At 50.3% G+C, this 21,065-nt stretch overlaps 1 protein-coding gene across 1 annotated transcript in view; it reads left to right on the forward strand.

Moving 5' to 3' along the window:
* Positions 1 to 21,065, forward strand: part of megf11 (multiple EGF-like-domains 11) — a 57,087-nt gene that overhangs the window by 34,149 nt on the left and 1,873 nt on the right. The window contains exons 9-25 of the mRNA XM_084671792.1: positions 356 to 492; positions 1,640 to 1,852; positions 2,392 to 2,566; positions 6,208 to 6,328; positions 6,925 to 7,088; positions 7,229 to 7,331; positions 9,657 to 9,803; positions 12,565 to 12,699; positions 14,795 to 14,923; positions 15,361 to 15,489; positions 16,081 to 16,209; positions 16,371 to 16,499; positions 16,655 to 16,891; positions 17,208 to 17,380; positions 18,796 to 18,859; positions 19,991 to 20,035; positions 20,686 to 20,892. Of these exons, the coding sequence (XP_084527918.1) occupies positions 356 to 492; positions 1,640 to 1,852; positions 2,392 to 2,566; positions 6,208 to 6,328; positions 6,925 to 7,088; positions 7,229 to 7,331; positions 9,657 to 9,803; positions 12,565 to 12,699; positions 14,795 to 14,923; positions 15,361 to 15,489; positions 16,081 to 16,209; positions 16,371 to 16,499; positions 16,655 to 16,891; positions 17,208 to 17,380; positions 18,796 to 18,859; positions 19,991 to 20,035; positions 20,686 to 20,892 (2,437 nt within the window). The remainder of the gene's footprint in view (positions 1 to 355; positions 493 to 1,639; positions 1,853 to 2,391; positions 2,567 to 6,207; positions 6,329 to 6,924; positions 7,089 to 7,228; positions 7,332 to 9,656; positions 9,804 to 12,564; positions 12,700 to 14,794; positions 14,924 to 15,360; positions 15,490 to 16,080; positions 16,210 to 16,370; positions 16,500 to 16,654; positions 16,892 to 17,207; positions 17,381 to 18,795; positions 18,860 to 19,990; positions 20,036 to 20,685; positions 20,893 to 21,065) is intronic.

Raw genomic sequence — 21,065 nt, forward strand, 5'->3', positions numbered from 1 at the left:
CGAGGGAGAGAGGGAGGAGGGGGGAGGGAGAGGGAGGGAGGGGGCGAGGGAGGGAGGGGGGGGAGGGAGGGGGCGAGGGAGGGAGGGAGGGGGAGAGGGAGGGGGGAAGGAGGGAAGGAAGGAGGGAGGGGGGAGGGAGGGAAGGAGGGAAGGAGGGAAGGAGGGAAGGAGGGAGGGTTAGAAGGTTAGATGACTTTAGAATCCAAACTCACACAACTAGCGGAACTCAAGAACTGTTTCTCAAAGAGGGCAAAGTGAGTCACGAACCCATGACATTATAGACGTTGTTCTCCACATTAGATTCCTAGTGAGTGTGATGTCTTAACCTAACCCAGCGTTTTGGCTGGATTTGCAGGGTTTTGTTTGTGCCCAACCATGTCACGCTGGCAAGTATGGTATCAACTGCAGCAAGGACTGTTCCTGCCGCAACGGAGGGATGTGCGACCACATCTCGGGGCAGTGTCAGTGCACTGCAGGCTACAGTGGTCGCAGGTGCGTACATTATCTTAACCTTTTCTAGAATCAGACTGTAGACTGTACAAGTTTCTAATAAAGGTTTCTTTCTCAGAGAAGGAGAGATGGAATAGGACCACAAGGTGGTACTTATACATGTCCATTAGTTGATAAAAGGAACTATTTAATATAGGTACTTATGTTTTATTCATGTGCCCTATTAGCGGCTGCCCTGGCTGTATCCATGTGTTGAGCTTCCATTCATCTCCATTCCTCCCATCCTGTCCATTGATCTCCACAGTGGGGGCCTTGCTGTTTGGTTTCAACTCATTAATTATAAGTAATGTCCTTTTATTAGGACTCCATTGACATCCACAGATCTCTCTAGTTCCCTCTGTCTGACTGAATGGCTCAGAGCTAGCCAGGCTTTATTAGTTCAGCCAATGCAGTTGTCTGAAGGAAGAAAACCTTTTCCGAACCACACTTACTTGCGCGGTAATATTTAGCTAAATTGCCCTCATTCATTTTGCCAATGACAGGTGAATTAACCTGCCAGGGATAATCTAAGATTATGTTATCTCCTCACCCACCTCTGCCCAGTTTAATAATACTTGTTCTTTTTGTTAAGGACTAAATCCAATGTAATTTAAACATGAAACATAACTAGGCCATTTTATAATTTAATTGAGCTATTTATCAGCTTCCTAATGGCTTTGTTGGACACCTGAGATTGATGTTCTGCCAGGATTGTATATTTAAGTTCCCTGCTCAGAATCTTCTCAGCATTTATTTTACTCAGGATAGTTAATGAAGATTGCTCACCCGAGAAAACCCTTCTGGTGCTGCAGGGTAGTCCTACTGTAACTGCTAACATCAATAGGATTCACTAGTTCCAGGTCTCGTTGAGCATCCAAACTTTTCATTCAAATATGTCCTGACTCGGTGGTGTTTCCAGTAAGGGATTATTTCTGTTGTTGTTGGAGTGTATGTCAAGGGTGAGTGGATGATATTGCATGTTTAGGGACGTAGGGAGTCAGGTGGCTGAGGCGATTAGGGAATCGGACTAGTAAACAGAAGGTTGCCGGTTCGATTCCTGGCCGTGCCCAAACGGGGAAATGTCCCTGTACTCACTGCACGTCGCTCTGGATAAGAGCGTTCTGCTAAAATGTGAATGTTTGTGTTGCAGGTGTCAGGAAGAGTGTCCGGTAGGCACATATGGTCCTCAGTGTGCCCTTCGCTGTGACTGTCAGAACGGAGGCAAATGTTACCACATCAACGGGGCCTGCCTGTGTGACACGGGGTTTAAAGGGCCGCACTGTCAGGAGAGGTTCTGTCCTCAGGGCCTCTACGGCCTCATCTGTGACAAGTACTGCCCTTGCAACGCCACCAACACTCTCAGGTGAGGCGGGGGATATGAACCCAGGTGACGTGAGGCCAACCTGCGTGTGTCGGACATGAAACAAGAGCTCGGCGAATCAATTAGCCTTTTATCTGAGCTCTTAGCCGGCGCACGTTTCCAAATCTGGACACGTCTTAACCATGTCGCACAGTTAGCTTTTAATCGTGACCTTTGCTTCATTCATTATTTCTCAGCAACATTCAGAGCTAATGCAATGTTAATGTTCTGATCCTGGCTTGCCTTTGCTGGGTGCTGGAAGAGTATAACTCATTACAGGACGAAGGAGAAAAGGGGACAGCTCATCCGTCTGGAGGCACATGTAGAGTCTAAGATGGATGACGAGTTGTCACCACGGAGTTCACCATTTGACTTTCCTTTGAAATGAGGTGTTGATGCTCTCAAGTAGGATTACGCAGCAACTATCTCCCTCTTGTTCTCTTTCCCTGCTTTTTTTTTTCCCCTCCCCAAATCTCTTTCCCTCTCCTCCACTCTGTGTCTCTGTCTGTTCCCCTCTTCTCTCTCGTCCCTCTCCGGTCCAGCTGCCATCCCCTGTCCGGTGAATGCACCTGCACAGCTGGGTGGACAGGGCTGTACTGCAATGAAACCTGCCCTCCTGGTTTCTATGGCGAAGGCTGCATGCTGCCATGTAACTGTGCCAATGGGGCCGACTGCCATGGTGTCACCAGCGCCTGCATATGTGCACCTGGCTTCATGGTGAGTTGTATTTTGGTTGTTCGTTGGCCTACATCTTGGTGATGCAGTTCATGGCTGAAGTGGACACACACTCTGTTTCTGTCTCTTCCACCCAGGGGGGAGGGGGGGGGGGTCTGGTGTTTCCAAAGCACCCTACTAGCATAGTTGAAGGAAGCAATATGATATACTCTATGATCATGTTGATATGATCATATGCTTTATATCACAAAGCATATGATCATACTTTCTTTTATTTTTTACACATATAACATTAACAATTAAACAGTTTATATCCATTAGCATTTTCTATATTTTCCTTACCTAAAAATCTCAACAGATCATTTTGCTGTGGGTTAGGTATCCTTCAAGGTTTTTGATTCAGCTTTTTCATTTTATATTTAACTAAACAAGTGTACAGTAATTCTTAAGTTCCTTTGTCATCTCTTTGCACAGATGAGAAAATAAATGCCATTGCTGGACTATTAGTATTTGGTAAGTGGTCGAGAAACATTATTAGCTGCAGCAGGCTTGCACAGAGAAGCAGGAACAGGGTGAGACTATTAAACTCTGCAGGAATAACACTTTCTCATAATGCATTTGCGATATTGCACCACAGGCTTGCAGGAAAAGAAAAGACCCTGCCTAAGAAAGACTCTCAGTCTCCATGTCTTACTGGCATAAATAATATAGCATGCTGCTCTACAATTTGGCCATCAACTCTCTACCAAGACCTGGCCAAGCTGAAAGCATCGTCTGCATCCTACGCCCTCTCTCTGGCTGGCTATCCCATTTTGATGGGTTCTTTTTACTAGGGACACCTCATGTCCACTTTGTTATACTTTGTCAACAATTCAAGTTGCCGAGTGTGTGAGGTACTTTTTCTGCCAACACTACATTTCCGTGCAAATTGCCTGTGTCTTACAGCAGGGGCCACTGTGGTGATTTGAGCTACCAAGCGGGGGCACAGACTGTGTCTTAATTTGCTCCACCTGTTCGGTGTGGTGGATGCTGGGAGTCGATGCCAGATCCATTAAACAGGCCCAGAGGGCAGGAGCAGGATACAGAGAGGATGATGTCAGAAGAGAGCAGAGCACACCCACTTCATGTGAAGAGCAGACACTAAATGGTTCAGTTGAATAAAAGATGACAGAAGTTCCAATTTACTATATATTTGAAATATGTCTGTCAAGTAACCGTCGAAAAAGTGATTATCTAGCGACATTTTTTGATGACGAATGATTTGATGAAATATGCCTCCTTTTTGTAGGTTTGGTGTCATTACATACAGTACATAAGGTGCAGTGTAAGAAAATATGTCTACACATCAAGGCTAAGCAGTGCTGTAGATTGATACCCATTGATAACTGAGGATTAGTAATGATGAGATCACAGTTCTGCTTTAGTTATGCAACTTATCTGTGCGCCTTGGTCTCTACCAAGAAGCCGTTCACCCAAGTAGGAGTGTCTGAGACGTCTCCTAAATCTACCAAAATGTGAGGATTCTATTAATAGACATTTATTTCCTTCATTACTCTAAATCTTAAATTTGATAGTAGCAGCGCTTGTCACAAATCCCTACATCTAGCTGGAGGTTACCCCAAAACTCTATTAAGGCCCCAGACCTGGTTGTTAGTGAAGTCCCGTCCTTAGACGGCCGTGATAACACCCACAGCCCTCCTGCTGACTCCTCTGCGGTGTCTCATCGGGTGGCAAACCAGCCCGAGTCCTAAGAAAAGAACCAACTCCTACACGGTTGATTTAGCGCTAGTAATTGGACATGCTCTTTCTTTGACCGGGACCAAGTGATTACACGTTACCTTTCCAATGAATTGTCCTCAGCAATCTACGGTTGGCGCTGCAGGTGGGCACTTTCTGTGTTTTTTCAGTGTTTATGTTTTATGTAACAAACAGACGTGGTGGGAACGGTGTTTCCGTTGACTTTGTGACATTGACTTGAGTTCTAGAGGGTCTTAATGTGGGCAAAAGTATTTTCCCCTTTGACTCGGCTTCCTCATCGCATCAAAATGTTTATTTTCTGTTTTGCTCAGTGAGTTTTTAACTGACAGTCAACTGGGCTGCAATTAGATTAACTGTTGGGGAGTGAGACTGATGGGTGATTAGCGGTGCCATTTGCATCCAGTCTCAATGGGCACCAAACTAATCGATGTTATGTCAGTGAGAGGATAGACGTTCTACAAACTGCTGTCCAGGTACACAATAATGCGTACGAATGTAATGCCTCAGCCCACGCTTCAGTCTGGAAGCAGCCTGAACCCAGCACATCCTCTCCTCAGCCAGGTCCTGCTTCCATCCTGCATGTTCTGGGGGGATTTATGGTTCTTCCTGTCTCAAACCACGGACAGTTCCAGTATTAATAATGTCTCCCACATGCTGACTTTATATTCCATGTGAGCTCAGAAAGAATATAAATCAGTCGACTAATGAGAGCTGCCTAAAGCTCAATGCGACTGGTCCAACCAGTGGGGTCTATGCCATGTGGGGGAACCCAAGTGGAATTCAACGCATCCATGGATGTAACTAAATCCATGTGGTCATTTGTGGCTCAGTGACCCTTTATCCATGAGACCACTCACCAGCAAATTGCCTGTGCTCTAGACAGAAAGGCTCAAGCCCAGCTCCAAACCTCTCGCCCGCCCTGGACGCTGTCCGACCACTGAGAGCAGCTGCACCAGAGTCGCTATTGTTAGTAGTCCCGACACTGTCATATTAAGCAGAAGAAAGTCACTGGCACCGATTGATAAAAATGTCATTCACCTATGGAAGCTTTGATGTGCTGCACGGGGAGGCTTTAAGATGTGCATTCTGCCCTCGGCGTCCAGTGACATGTATCCTCTCCTGCTCGCCTCCCATTTCAACTGGTTTCAAAATGATAATGAGCGCGCCGAGCAGTCGGAAGATCCCCAGCTCTCCAGAGGGGAAACGGGAGCCACTCAGGAGTCCTCAAACTCGCTAATTGGAACCCTAAATCATTGTGTCAGCTGTCACTCACGGCAGGGCTGGGGAGGGAGGGGTGCGGGGCAGCCACTGCGGAGCTCTGATCACCAGCTCTGGGGGTAGATGGGGAGGTGTGGAGGTGTGTGCTAGTCTCAGCCCTTTAAAGCGGAGGAATTCTAATGACGGTGGGCCAGAGAGAACGGGGTGGAGAGCTCACTGTCCTTTACCAGATGGTTCACTCTAATGCGTCAATGAGGGACTTAAGGGCTGGGCCCCGGTGGGCTGCCTGTGTGTCACGGTCAGCTCATTATTGGAGCTGCGTGTGTGTGTGTGTGTGTGTGTGTGTGTGTGTGTGTGTGTGAGAGAGAGAGACACCCTTGAAGCCACACCGAAGCTCAGAATTTCCCCTGCTCTGTCACCCAGGTCCCTGAAATCTTTTCCTGCCGCTGGTCCACTGCCTCCTCTCTCCACTAAGGGCTTGTCTGTCTGCAGGAGATTCTACAGATTCCTTGCATTCCTGTCTGCCATACAGTGGCTGTATTAGTCTAATAGACAATCAGCGAATCAGTAACTTACTCAAATCTTTCCACTTCTGCATTTGAAAAAAGAAAAACAAATCTGTTTTGTGTTTTTGTCAATGCAAGGCTCTTGGTTTGAACTTGTGATTGCCAGCGTGTGACGCCTTGGGACTTACCTGTCGTCCACAGGGAGACGACTGCTCCTCCAGCTGCCCTCCTGGTCTCTACGGCTCCAGCTGCTCCTCCACGTGTTCCTGCCACAACCACGCCTCCTGCTCCCCCATCGACGGCTCCTGCATCTGCAGAGAAGGTAGTCCCCCTGTCCGAGGACTCCCGGGACAGTAGAAATAGACGGTCGCTCTTGAAACTAAACCCTAACGCGGGGCCTCGAGACCTCTGTAGACCCAGTGGGCCTCAGCAGGATCAGCAGTCTGACCTCTAATTCATTCACGGGCAATCATGCCATATCAAAGTGTCATTGAGAAATCAAAGCATGTGTCAGAGGGGCTGATGAAACGCCACGGCGGCCTTGCGTTAAACTCTTCAGAGATCAGCTGATGTGAGGAGGACGATATCAAAACCGAAGGGTTTCCTTCCCTCGAGGCTCCTCTCCAAGCGCTCCGATGACCCCCCCGACCCGGGGAGACACGGGCCCAGTCTGTCAGTCGTATCCCCTATAGAACAGTGAGACGTCTTTCCTGAACCCATCCATTATTAACAAGACTGGGCCTGGGCTTCCATTAGCATAGCCTGAGGGCTGGATGACGACACTGCAAGGTCCTCATCCGTCATGGCAGGAATGCCGTAGCAACAATAACGTCCTGCCCCTCCAAGAAAAGTGATGACAAGACAGACTTTTTTTGGTTTTGTTTGTGTGTCGGTTTGTACCCCCTCCACTTTCCGCAGGCTGGCAGGGCGTCGACTGCTCCATCCTGTGCTCCAGTGGCACCTGGGGACTGGGCTGCAACCACACCTGTCTGTGCGCCAACGGGGCCGACTGCGACCCCATGGACGGCACCTGCACCTGCTCCCCCGGGTGGAGGGGAGAGCACTGCACGCTGGCCTGCCCCGTGAGTATGGCTTTGGACGGCCCGAAGCTTGTCGAGGCCCGCTGCGTGTCGGGGCTAAGCTCTGTCTGGACGGGAGGTGTGCGAGGCTGTGTGTGAACAGCGTCAGACGCGTGTTGTAACCCTGATTCGCGTGTCGACAGGATGGCACCTACGGGCTGGACTGTCGAGAACGTTGTGACTGTAGCCATGCCGACGGCTGTGATCCAGTGAGCGGCTTCTGCCACTGTCTAGCAGGCTGGACAGGTTAGTATTAGCACACATTCCTTAAGTACGACATTGTTTATATACCGTTTTGTCTATTTACATTACTGCTGTATAAACACAGGCCTACTGACAAATACAGCAGAATACGATTGACTTAAACCCGCTTCAAGGCAGAAACATTAGTATGTCATATTGTGCTTATGGTTACACTACATCATGTGGAGATTTGTTATCATAAGTATCTGAAAGGTGATTCTGTACCTGTGTAGAGCATGTCTAAGCAGTTTTCAGGTAAATAAATGTTCTTCTTCAAAATGAATATCATTGGAAACTGGAACATTAGCATGCTTCAAATTCCTTCCTCAGTGGTGACACACGCAGATGAATACAATTTGGTGTTTCGATCTTCAAGGTGGGCTGTGTCTCCACGACATGTAAACATTTCCTTGCCGGGCGAGAGAAGGGAGGTGGGAACACGTGAATGTTACACCAAGGGTGTGGATCATTATGCTCTGAGAGAAGGTTCTAGATCTGAATGCCAAATATAAGGGAGGAGGGGGGGTTGGCAGGAGAGGCCCTGTTCTGTAAGCTCCAGTGGAGAAGTGCATTATGGGAAAGGCAGGTATCCTCAGGAAAGGTCATGCCTGTAGGGTCTCCACGGTCTGCTCCGCTCTACCTTGTGCAGAGCTAGGATCAGTGGGCCGGGCAGTCCACTGGGCCCATATAGGTTAGCTCACGCACAGAGGACCTTGGGAAGGACCTTGGGAAGGACACGAAGGAGAGAGATGGGAAGGGGCAACAGAGAAGCCCTGGACTTAGTCATGGATTTGTGAAAGGAAAGAGAAACAGGCATTACTGTAAAACGCTCACAACAGAGCCAGAAAGAGAGCATCCATAAAGGGCCCACTTACTTGTGGCGTGACGGCAAATCAGAGAGGAAAGAGTCAAAACGAAGCCTTTCCATGACGTTGGCAGGAGATGAGCCGTGGGCTTAGCCATGCTGAGACATAACTGGCAGTCGGTTGCCATACCGAGCTCAACGTTGCACGACTGAGGAGCACACCGACCTACATGTGTTCAAGAGTATGTGAAATGAGTGCCTGAGTACGAACAGTGAAAACATGCACGTGGTTACGTGTTCTGCACTGTATGTTGGCATGTGATCTCTCTGACTGTTTGAGGTCACGGTAGTGTGCTCAGCTTATTCTCCACTAATTGGATGGTGGAACCTCTGGCAGTGCTTGGCTGAGAGATTCTTCTGTAGATGCTTGAGTTTTCTCTGAGACAGGAGAGGGAGTTCTTAGCAAGCTTCTAACGGGCCTCTGTTTGTCACCATTAGACTCAAAGTGTGAAGTTCTCTCAGCATTCGTTTGCTGACAATAAAGAGAGAGCCTGGCCCAGCAGACCCTCAAACAGTCTCGCACAAGCCTGCCCTTCCTTTGATGTCCAGGGTTGGGCTTTCTGACTGTATCACTCCCACCCCCCTATCAGCTCCGTACCCCCCCCCCCCACACACACACACACACCTCCCCCCTCCAAGCCCCCCCCCCCCCCCCCCCCACAAAGGAATCACAGGTACTGTATGACATTAGTCCCCTGAGTTTAGGCCCAGGTTTAATTCAAAGGTACAGCTCTAATGCTGCTTTAATGGAGGCGCCATTCTCAGAAATTCCCTGTCAAAGAAAATTTCAAATGAGGCTCCGGAGCTGAGGCTGGAGCTTGAAAGAATCCTGCTGCTGTACACGCGCGCGCGCGCGTGCGCATGTGTGTGCGTGCGTGCGCCTAGAAACCCGGTGGGCTGGCGTGCATGCACGCGTGTCCACACGTGCCACGGGCCCGCTGCTCTGTCCGTCTCAGCAGGCCGTCGCCCCCACTGGGGGACCGCACTGGTCAGACACACGCGAGCCAACGTATGCACGTGTGCGTGCCGCACGCGCCCCTCTATGCGCTGTGTGTTGTGTTGTGTCGGTTGGAGGCTGGCCAGCGACACAGAGACACTTCCAGCTACTGCTGTTGTAGCCCGGGCCCCAGTGGAGACTTCCCTTCAGCTCAGCACACAAGGCCGGCTCTGCTGAAAGAGAATGGGAGAGCAGCGAAGACAACCCAGGGGATCCAACCCTGTTAATCAACACACTGCTCTGGCACGGAGGCCCAGTCAGATCAAAAATAAATACACTTAGAATGGAGACAGGGAACGGAGAAGGACAGGCTGAACTCAAAAAGCAAGGCGTTTTCATTCCAAACGAAAGCTTGCCCAGCCTCGCTGTCGAGTGGAACTTCCTTTGCGGATCTCACTGTGACGTTGCTGTCTGGCTAGCTTTAATTGGAATGTTGAAACAAACGCCTTTTCTCCTGTGTCCACAGGTATTCACTGCGATAACGTGTGTCCCCAAGGGTTCTGGGGCCCCAACTGCTCTGTCACCTGCTCCTGTCAGAACGGGGGCTCGTGCTCCCCAGAGGACGGCACGTGTGTGTGCGCTCCGGGATACCGTGGGACCTCCTGCAAGAGAAGTAAGACCCCCATACCCAACTGCTCTGTCACGGTTCACACTCTACCTGTATCATGTTTGTTCTGATATGGGGGAGCAGAGTAATACTACACAGAGAGAGAGAGAGAGAGAGAGAGAGAGAGAGAGAGAGAGAGAGAGAGAGAGAGAGAGAGAGAGAGAGAGAGAGAGAGAGAGAGAGAGAGAGAGAGAGAGAGAGAGAGAGAGAGAGAGAGAGAGAGAGAGAGAGAGAGAGAGAGAGAGAGAGAGAGAGAGAGAGAGAGAGAGAGAGAGAGAGAGAGAGAGAGAGACACAGAGAGAGAGAGACACAGAGAGAGAGAGACACAGAGAGAGAGAGACACAGAGACATAGAGACAGAGAGACATAGAGACAGACAGAGAGACAGAGAGACAGACAGAGAGACAGAGAGACATAGAGACAGACAGAGAGACATAGAGACAGACAGAGAGACATAGAGACAGACAGAGAGACATAGAGACAGACAGAGAGACATAGAGACAGACAGAGAGACATAGAGACAGACAGAGAGACAGAGAGAGAGAGAGAGAGAGAGACATAGAGACAGACAGACAGAGAGAGAGAGAGAGAGAGACAGAGAGAGAGACATAGAGACAGAGACAGACAGAGAGAGACAGAGAGAGAGACATAGAGACAGAGACAGACAGAGAGAGAGACATAGAGACAGAGACAGACAGAGAGAGACAGAGAGAGAGACAGAGAGAGTTGGAAGCATGAGAGATGGAAGCATGACAGCTCCACCCTGCTACTGGCTGACCTTCCCCCGCTCTCTGAAGAGCTGTCGATGGGAGAGTGGAAGAGCACCACTTAGTTGTTGGTCATAAATGTGTGAGAGTAAACCCCTTCATCACAGCTTTCACTTCATCATTGTGTCCTCATCGTCCCTGGGGGGGGCCCTTGTCCCGGCTCATCAGCCCCTCGCCGGGCACCGGGCCCCCAGGGACGGTGGTCTGTCTCTGCCTGGGCTCTCTCTGCTGCTGGACTCAAGTGATGAGCTCACTGATTGGGGGTGATCTTCAGAGGCCAAACCTTCAAACATCAGATGAAGTGGAATTGTGTTTGTGTATCTGTTTGTGTATGGGTGTGTGTGTGTGTGTGTCAACTATAAATAGAAAAATATACTTTATCATAGAAAGAAATGTACTGTATGTTATTTATCTTGCTATTATGAAAGCATTCACATTTCACTTATGCCATGTTATTTTTGCAAATTATAATGTATTGAATATGTATTAACAGCATGTCATAAATTGTATTCTAGCAAAGCTAGGCAAGCTCTCAACTAGTCCATCACTATTATTTTATTGTTGTCAAGCTGCTGACTAACGAGAATTGACACAAGACTTTTCTTGACTACTTTAATATTATATCTCAGACAGCATAATGGATAAAATGATTAGAGTGATTGACATTTCTCTTCTTTTCTTTTTTTCTTTTCTTTTTTGCCCTCTTGCTCTTTTGTTCTTCTTCCACTTTATCATTCCCTCTATCATCCCCTCATCTTTCTCCTCACATCCACCCTCATTATTTTACATGTTTCATTCCCATTGTCCCTTGCCTCCCTCTCCTCCTCTTTCCTCTCTCCTCTCCTCTCTCTTCTCCTCCTCTCTCCTCTCCCCTCCTCTCTCCTCTCCTCTCTCCCCTCTCCTCTCCTCTCCTCTACCCTCTCCTCCTCTCCCCTCCTTTCCTCCTCTCTCCTCTCCCCTCCTCTCTCCTCTCCTCTCTCCCCTCTTCTCCTCTCCTCTCTCCTCTCCCCTCCCCTCCTCTCCTCTCCTCTCCTCCTCTCTCCTCCTCTCCTCCTCTCTCTTCCTCTCTCCTCTCCCCTCCTCCCCTCTCCTTCCCTCTCTCCTCTACCCTCTCCTCCTCTCCTCCTTTCCTCTCCCCTCTCCCCTCTCTCCTCTCCTTTCCTCCTCTCTCCTCCCCCCTCCTCTACCCTCTCCTCCTCTCTCCCCTCTCTTCTCCTCTCCCTCTTCTCTCCTCTCTCCTCTCCTCCTCTCCTCCTCTCTCCTCTCCTCTACCCTCTCTTCTCCTCCCCTCCCCTCCTCTCCTCTCCTCTCCTCTCCTCCTCTCCTCTCTCCTCTCCTCTCCTCTCCTCTCCTCCTCTCTCCTCCCCTCTCTCCTCTACTCTCTCCTCCTCTCCTCCTCTCTCCTCTCCCCTCCTCCTCTCTCCTCCCCTCTCTCCTCTACCTCCTCCTCTCCTCTCTCGTCTCCTCTCCCCTCCCCTCTCCCCTCTCTCATCTCCTCTCCTCCTCTCTCCTCCCCCCTCCTCTACCCTCTCCTCCTCTCTCCTCTCCCCTCTCTTCTCCTCTCCCTCTTCTCTCCTCTCTCCTCTCCTCCTCTCCTCCTCTCTCCTCTCCTCTCCTCCTCTCCTCCTCTCCACTCTCCTCTCCTCCTCTCCCCTCTCCTCTCCTCCTCTCTCCTCTCCTCTCCCCCTCTCTCCTCCCCTCTCCTCTCCTCTCCTCTCCTCCTCTCTCCTCTCCTCTCCTCCTCTCCTCTCCTCTCCTCTCCTCTCCTCCTCTCTCCTCTCCTCCTCTCATCTCCTCTCCTCTCCTCCTCTCTCCCCTCCTCTCCTCTCCTCCTCTCTCCTCCTCTCTCCTCTCCTCTCCTCCTCTCGCCTCTCCTCTCCTCCTCTCTCCTCTCTTCCTTTCTCCTCTTTCCCCTCCCCTCCTCCCCTCTCCTCTCCTCTCCTCTCCTCCTCTCCTCCTCTCCTCTCCCCTCTCCTCTCCTCCTCGCTGTCTTTGTGCCAGTCTGCTCTCCTGGGTTCTATGGGCACCGCTGTAGCCAGTCGTGCCCACAGTGTGTGCACAGCACAGGGCCGTGCCAACACGTCACGGGTCACTGCGAGTGCCTGTCTGGCTTCTCCGGCTCTCTGTGCAACCAAGGCAAGTAGACCTCTCCTCTCCTGTCCTCCCCTCTGTGTGCTCCTGCCCCCTGGTCCTTGCCCCTGCTCTGTTATCTACAGGGTCTTACTTTACTGTAATGTGTGAACACGGAGGAAGGTAAGCGATAGTGGTACTCTGTGAAGTTTGTGCCCAAAGTTTGTTGGTGCCTCTCAAAAAACAGGAAGTAAACAAAAATATGTTTACTTCCTGATCTATGAGATGATAATAGAGGAAATGTTTAGTGGTGTCCTGCTTGGGTGAAGGGGTTGCCCCCTCAGAGACCGGATGGTGAGTGACCATTAAGACCCTCAAAGGCCCTTCTATGCCACCTGTCTCTACGCTGCACACAATTGACATTATCAGTGTCTTTGACAACCTTCTTTCTAAATATGATTGATGCTGAAACCAGTCTTTTCGAGTGTAAACAATGAATACAATTAAAAGAATATGTAATGTGAATATTGGAATTCTCTTTTTCAATATAATCCGAAGTACTTCAGATTATATTGAAAAGGAGAACAATGTGCATAAATATAAGGGTTTATACACAAACTTAATGCATGTTAGATTATGTATTGTGACTACATATAATTTGACAGTAATATGTCATATGGTATGCATTTATGCATGTTCTGCATGTTTGAAGACGTACACTTATTGAATGTGTGTTGAATGTCATGGGTTCACATGCATGTAAATGAGCTGATATGAATCACAGTACAGCAATGAACTGGAGACACCCCAGAGACACTGGATGAACTTGTTCAACTTATTCAACTACTCCTCTTTGAACCTGCGCTGCTTGCAGGCTGTAAAAACGATGACCTATTTTAACTCAAACTAACGTTCGCTGTTCCCTTACCATTAGTGAAGTATGTGTTAAACTAAATGTCATTAACATTTGAGTGCCATGAGTTCACATGTTACATTTCTATGTGAATAGGTCATAACAATTTCCGCAAAACAGCTGTTGTTTTTAGCAGGTTCGAATGAGAGATTAGGTAAATAATGAATATACTGTCCCATTGAGTAATTAAGCAGAATCACCTAGACACTGCTTTAGTTTGCTGAATTACTCTCTAATTTCCACCTCACTCCACCCACAGTTGAGGACAGCCACATTCATGTACTGTAGATATTACTTTTCCTAATAATTTACCAGTCTTTCTTATGAATTAAGGAATAGCAGTGGGTATATATATAGAGAATTCTCTTTCATGGTTTTGAGAGCTGTGTGATGACTGAATCTTTAATATCTTTGCTAACTGGAAGGGAAAAGAGAGGAGCATTAATTTGTCCAGTCCATAATTACTGGAGAACAGACAGTTCTACCGGGAGCTAGGTGGCGAGATCGCAACCACTACCACTCCATGCGTTCAAACCTGCTTGTCCGAGCCTGAAGCCATCCCTGAAGAAACCTGCACTGCTTGAAAGAGGTTCTAAGAACAGGAAGAAACCATAATCGTTAGAATACATCAAATTGATCAAGTCTCCACACACTCTCACAGGCATTTTACCTTATCTGATTTTCTGCTGCTTTCTTTTCGCCTTATGTAACAACTCGATGATTCTGGTTTATCCACTGGTTAAGCTGCCACTTGTCTTTGGCTGCATGCACGTCCCTTTTGAATTTGTCCCACATACAGCCCGATAGAAGTCTAATCTAAAATGAAATCTTGAATGGAGGAGAGTGTCAGAGAGCATTGAAATATTAATTGAATAAAAAATGTACACAAGGTCTATTTTAATTTTCTGGAACATCAATCATTTTAGTCAGAGCTTAATGGAAGTGGGGCAGACGTGCAGCAGAACTGGAGGTGCGGATTAGCCGGTATAACACAGATTCATCTCCCGTCGAGATCCTCAGAAAGCACACTGACGTTCAACACAGCTGGCAGTGAAGTTACACCGCTGGAGAAACACATTTACAATATATTCACAGTCAACAACGTCATGCCTGTGCTCATGCTTGTGCCCCTGATGTTAGTAGCGTACAGAGATAAACATGCCTGTGTGGCTCATTTCTAAGAGTGTGTTTTTTCCGGTGGTTAAGTTGATCCTGTAACCTCAGTGAGTGTTGTTTGTGTGTACTCAGTGTGTTCCAGTGGCAGGTATGGGAAAGCCTGTGGTGAGATTTGCCTCTGCACCAACAACGGCACTTGCAACCCCATCGATGGGTCCTGCCAATGCTTCCCAGGCTGGATTGGAGAGGACTGCTCTCATGGTACGTCTCGGTCTCTCTTTATCTCTATCTCTCTCTCTCTGTCTCTCTCTCTCTCTCCAGTATGTCTCTACTCCCGGGCAACTGTAGAAGTCCTCATTTCTCTCGCCCATTGACCTCATATCACATGTAAATCAATTTCATTATCATACACATTCCAAGAATAGGTCTTAACCTCGTTTTAACACATAACTGTTACAGATTTTATGCCACTGTCTTTGATTCATTGGATTAAAGAGCAAAAAAGCGTATGGACTGTGATCAATTTGTATGTGCAAATTAGAGGTCTGTCTGGAAGAAAGATAATAATTGTTTGATTGAAGCGACTGAAGTTCCCATGTTTCTGTTTTGCATCGTGTGCGTGCGTTTGTGTGTGTGTGTATGTGTGTGTGTGTGTGTGTGTGTGTGCGTGGTCCACTTGCCTTTGCTGGCGTCTACAGCCTGTCCCTCTGGGTACTGGGGCCCTGACTGCCTCAACTCATGTAACTGTCACAACGGAGCCCAGTGCAGTGCCTATGATGGGGAGTGCAGGTGCAGCCCTGGCTGGACTGGTCTCTACTGCACACAGCGTGAGTCTCTGGTAACACCCCAGGTCACAGGGACACAGTGACATCTGCTGGCGTTCTGGTGGAACTGCGCCAGATGACACTTCTCACAAGAGTCTCTAGTGGCATATTGTGAGAAGCAATTATCAATCGACTTTTACCGTTTGAAGCTCTGCTTTTAATTAAACTGCACTTTAAGTTACAATATCTGACAATGGCTGTTGGTCACGTTCCTGTCACCAAAGCTTTTCATCTCATTCCTTTAATTATGAACGGCATAGATAGCCACATCCATTCAAATACCGCTGCCATTGAGAGCTGTACCTTGATTCCCTCGTAAAAACACTGAACCATGAAAACAGGCACTTCCATCTTATCACTCTTGTCATGGTCACATTTTACAAAGTCAGCAAGTGTCGCCCAGCTCAGATGTGTCATGTGTGCATTCCAATGAGGTTAGTGTTCCAAAGTACAGAGCATTTATCCCCGCTCATAATATCTGTCTTGCTTGCGTCACGGTAGGACTGCCGATGCGTTAAATTGTGTTCACTTGTTTCAAAACAAACAGGCTCCCCGCCTCTCTCTTGCCCTCCATCCCTCCCTCTCTCCCCCCAGGCTGTCCATCTGGGTTCTACGGCCGGGACTGTTCTGAGGTCTGTCGCTGTCAGAACGGAGCTGACTGTGACCACATGACCGGCCAGTGTGCCTGCCGAACAGGCTTCATCGGGACCAGCTGTGAGCAGAGTGAGTTTCTCAACCCCCCCCTCCCCCCTCCCCCTTCCCCCTCCCCCCCCCCCCTCCCCCCTCTCTATCTCACTTTCAACACTGACAACAGTGACAGAGTTGGAGAGTGTGTCCTCCCTGTGGGTTCGATATTTGACATTGATGTCTCGTCTGTGGTGCAGAGTGCCCTCCGGGCACCTTTGGTTATGGCTGCCAGCAGCTGTGTGAGTGCATGAACAACGCGACGTGCGACTACGTGACCGGAACGTGCTACTGCAGCCCCGGGTACAAAGGCATCCGCTGCGACCAAGGTGAGTCTACATCGGGGCTTTCCTCAACGTGAACCGATTCTATCTTCTGTCACGCGCACACTAACCAAGACTATTCCTTCTGTGTGTGTGTGTGTGTGTGTGTGTGTGGGGGGGGTGGTGGGGGGGGGGGCTGGGGGTGCATGGGGTGATCGCAGCGGCTCTGATGATGGAGGAGCTGAACCCCTACACCAAGATCAGCCCCGCCCGGGGCTCGGAGCGCCAGTCGGCAGGCGCGGTCATGGGCATCATCTTCGTCCTCCTCATCATCATGGCCTTGCTCAGCCTGTTTGTGTGGTACAGACAGAGGCAGAGGGACAAAGGCCACAATCTGCAGCCCAGTGTGGCCTACACGCCCTCTCTGCGCATCGCCAGCACGGACTACTCCCTGTCTGGTGAGCGGGAGGAAAGAGTCACATGTTAGGGTTGCACTGTAGTCATCCTTTGTGTTCACCATGCCCGGGGGTCAATACAGACCGTTCCTTGTCTCTGACCACCGAAACACTGTTAGAACGATGTACTATTTGTATGTCGCTTTGGAAAAGAATATCTGCTACGTCATTTAAACGTAAATTTAAATTCACCGGTCATACCTAGGAAGAATCTGCTAGTTTGGGTTTAACCTGGACCAATCAACCACCGTCTTTTTCACCGAACTGCTTCTCTGACCTGAGTCTGCTTCCTCTGACCTCTGACCGCCCCGGCCCTCAGAGTGTGGCAGCACCGTAGCCATGAGGCCCAGCACCCTGGAGGCCCCTCCCGGCAGCACCGCCAGCAGCAGCAGCGCCGGCCAGTGCTTCTCCAACCCGAGCTACCACACCGTGGCCCAGTGCACCATCACCTCGTCCATCTCCAACAGCCTGGACGGCACGCTCACCCTCAAGGTAGCGCTACCCCTCATTCACCTCCACCCTGACCCCTCACTCACCTCCACCTGACCCCTCACTCACCTCCACCCTGACCCCTCACTCACCTCCACCCTGTCCCCTCACTCACCTCCACCCTGACCCCTCACTCACCTCCACCCTGACCCCTCACACACCTCCAGCCTGACCCCTCACTCACCTCCACCTGACCCCTCACTCACCTCCACCCTGACCCTCACACACCTCCACCCTGACCCTCACACACCTCCACCCTGACCCTCACACACCTCCACTCTGACCCCTCACTCACCTCCACCCTGACCCTCACACACCTCCACCCTGACCCCTCACTCACCTCCACCCTGACCCCTCACTCACCTCCACCCTGACCCTCACACACCTCCACCCTGACCCCTCACTCACCTCCACCCTGACCCTCACACACCTCCACCCTGACCCCTCACTCACCTCCACCCTGACCCTCACACACCTCCACCCTGTCCCCTCACTCACCTCCACCCTGTCCCCTCACTCACCTCCACCCTGACCCCTCACACACCTCCACCCTGACCCCTCACTCACCTCCACCCTGACCCCTCACTCACCTCCACCCTGACCCTCACACACCTCCACCTTGACCCCTCACTCACCTCCAGCCTGTCCCCTCACACACCTCCACCCTGTCCCCTCACGCACCTCCACCCTGACCCTCACACACCTCCACCCTGTCCCCTCACTCACCTCCACCCTGTCCCCTCACTCACCTCCACCCTGACCCTCACTCACCTCCACCCTGACCCTCACACACCTCCACCCTGACCCCTCACTCACCTCCACCCTGACCCCTCACTCACCTCCACCCTGACCCTCACTCACCTCCACCCTGTCCCCTCACTCACCTCCACCCTGACCCTCACACACCTCCACCCTGACCCCTCACTCACCTCCACCCTGTCCCCTCACTCACCTCCACCCTGACCCTCACACACGTCCACCCTGACCCCTCACTCACTTCCACCCTGACCCCTCACTCACCTCCACCCTGTCCCCTCACTCACCTCCACCCTGACCCCTCACTCACCTCCACCCTGACCCCTCACTCACCTCCACCCTGTCCCCTCACTCACCTCCACCCTGACCCTCACTCACCTCCACCCTGACCCTCACACACCTCCACCCTGACCCCTCACTCACCTCCACCCTGACCCCTCACTCACCTCCACCCTGACCCTCACTCACCTCCACCCTGTCCCCTCACTCACCTCCACCCTGACCCTCACACACCTCCACCCTGACCCCTCACTCACCTCCACCCTGACCCTCACACACCTCCACCCTGACCCCTCACACACCTCCACCCTGACCCAGTCCTTATGGGTTGACAGCGCTCCGTAGAGATGCGGTGACTGATTACTTCTGTTTCCCTTTCCCAGTCCAACACTCTGAAGGGAAGCAGCGGCTCAGAGTGGAGGGCCTACTGCAATCTCAACGACTTAGGTCAGTTCCCCCCTCCCCTCCTTAAAGTGTCCACTGTGCTAACACTAATAATGCATGCCTATCACAAAGCGTCTGTCCATCTACACTTTGTCTGATCTGAAGTCACTCAGATTAAAGCCATCTCTTATTTGCATGTGTATGCATATTTACCAGGACACACAGCCTTCTTGTTGTCTATAAAGAATGACTAGAAGTGTATGATTAGATATCTGTCAAGTCAGAGGAATTACAACAACGTGCACACATACTCTCATTATAAATGCACTCATCCATATTCAAACACCAACAAAGTCTTCTGGCGGCTCCTTACCCCAGTGTTTTCAAAAGAATGTGTTATCTTGTGTTAGTCATGATACACTGTGTGAGTGTGTGTTAAGCTGTGAGAGACAGAGAGACAGAGAGAGAGAGAGAGAGAGAGAGAGAGAGAGAGAGAGGGAGGGAGGGAGGGAGGGAGGGAGGGAGGGAGGGAGGGAGGGAGGGAGGGAGGGAGGGAGGGAGGGAGGGAGGGAGGGAGGGAGGGAGGGAGGGAGAGAGAGAGAGAGAGAGAGAGAGAGAGAGAGAGAGAGAGAGAGAGAAAGACAGAAAGACAGAAAGACAGAAAGACAGAAAGAGAGAGAGACAGAGAGAGAGAGAGACAGAGAGAGAGAGAGACAGAAAGAGAGAGAGACAGAGAGAGAGAGAGTGTAGGGGTCAAAGAGACCCCTCCTTCATCCTACCACCATTGGAAAAAAAGACTTAACTGACATTAAACATTATATGCTGGACTATATAATAGGTTTATCTAGGCCTGTGAGCCTGTTTGGTCTCTCATTGCTATGGAGAAACACTGTAAACAAAAAGTTCATGACTCATTTCTAATTGATAACGGCACCACTATCGCTCTCCTGCCACGGAACTGTTCACACAGAGAACATTAAGCAAATCATGTGCTGGCTTCATTGTTGACTCACTTTTCCGCTCAGGTTTACACGATTCCTGTCCACGTTATTGATGTCACCTTGGCTTGAAGCCTCTATACTGGTCTTAGATAGTTCTAATTCGCTTTATGGTGTTCGATTTTTAAGTTAATTTAAGTAGTTTTGTGTTGTCTGTATAACTGGATGTTTTCACGATTCTTGACCTCTGTTACAGATGTCCAACAAGGGGACACACAGACACAGAGAACATCCAGACAAGGTGACGTGTGTGTGTGTGTGTGTGTGCGGGTGCACGTGCAGTGCACAGGGGTCTGTTTTGTAACCATTGACACCAGCACTACACAGACATTGCAAAGCAGTCAATACATTATAGCACGTTGCCCTATAACTCCATTTCCCCTTAGAGGTCCTTCATCTGACCCGTTGTCTTATATCCTCATGATTTATTCTAGTCCTGCTCTCCCCTCGCGGTAGTTCTCTCAGTCATCATAATGGTGGACAGAGAGTTCCCTTCACTGATAATTACTCTCTCAGCTCCAAAGCCCAATCTCTCACCTGCTTTCATTCAAACAGCATCCAACCAGGCAGGGGTGAATGTGGGGCCGTGGAGGATTTGAGGATATACCTGCAGCCTCTCTAATGAGGCCTCCTATCACAATGATGAGGGTTACGTCCATGAATGGGACTACAGTCCCCTCTTCCCCCCACTTTCCTGTAATTAGTCGACACGGCTGCACCGCTCACCTGTCAGACAGAAACAAACTTACGCTGCTCCAGACTGCACTGCACTCTACTACGTGTCCTACCCCCCACCACCGCCACCTTAAACACACACAACTCTCCCTTTCGCACGTGCCCGTGGCGGCATGGTACGTCGCTGAGCTCGACCTTGCCTTGTGGTCGTTGCAGATTACATCAAGGGCTCAGTGTGCAGCAACAGCTCGTGCTCCCTGAACAGTGAGAACCCCTACGCCACCATCAGGGACCCGCCTGGCCTGGCCTGCAAGCACACGGAGAGCAGCTACGTGGAGATGAAGTCCCCCTCCCACCGCGAGCTGCCCTTCTGCGGCACGGCCGCAGCGCTCCCCACTGCCAGCAGGAACATCTACGACGTGGGTGAGTACGAAGAGCCCCTGTTATGGGGCACCCGCGGAGGAGGAGCCCTGTCCAGCTTGGTCCCCAGACACGTGTCCCAACCATGACTCGGACGTTCCAGTGGGGGAGAAAAGGAGGCTGTGGGGGCTGCGAGTGGAAATGGAGGCTTCCCTCCGCCAATGCATGCCGTGCTC

Source organism: Hypomesus nipponensis, chromosome 14, assembly GCF_054491055.1.
Source record: "Hypomesus nipponensis isolate SF chromosome 14, ASM5449105v1, whole genome shotgun sequence".
Taxonomy (NCBI): Eukaryota; Metazoa; Chordata; class Actinopteri; order Osmeriformes; family Osmeridae; genus Hypomesus; species Hypomesus nipponensis.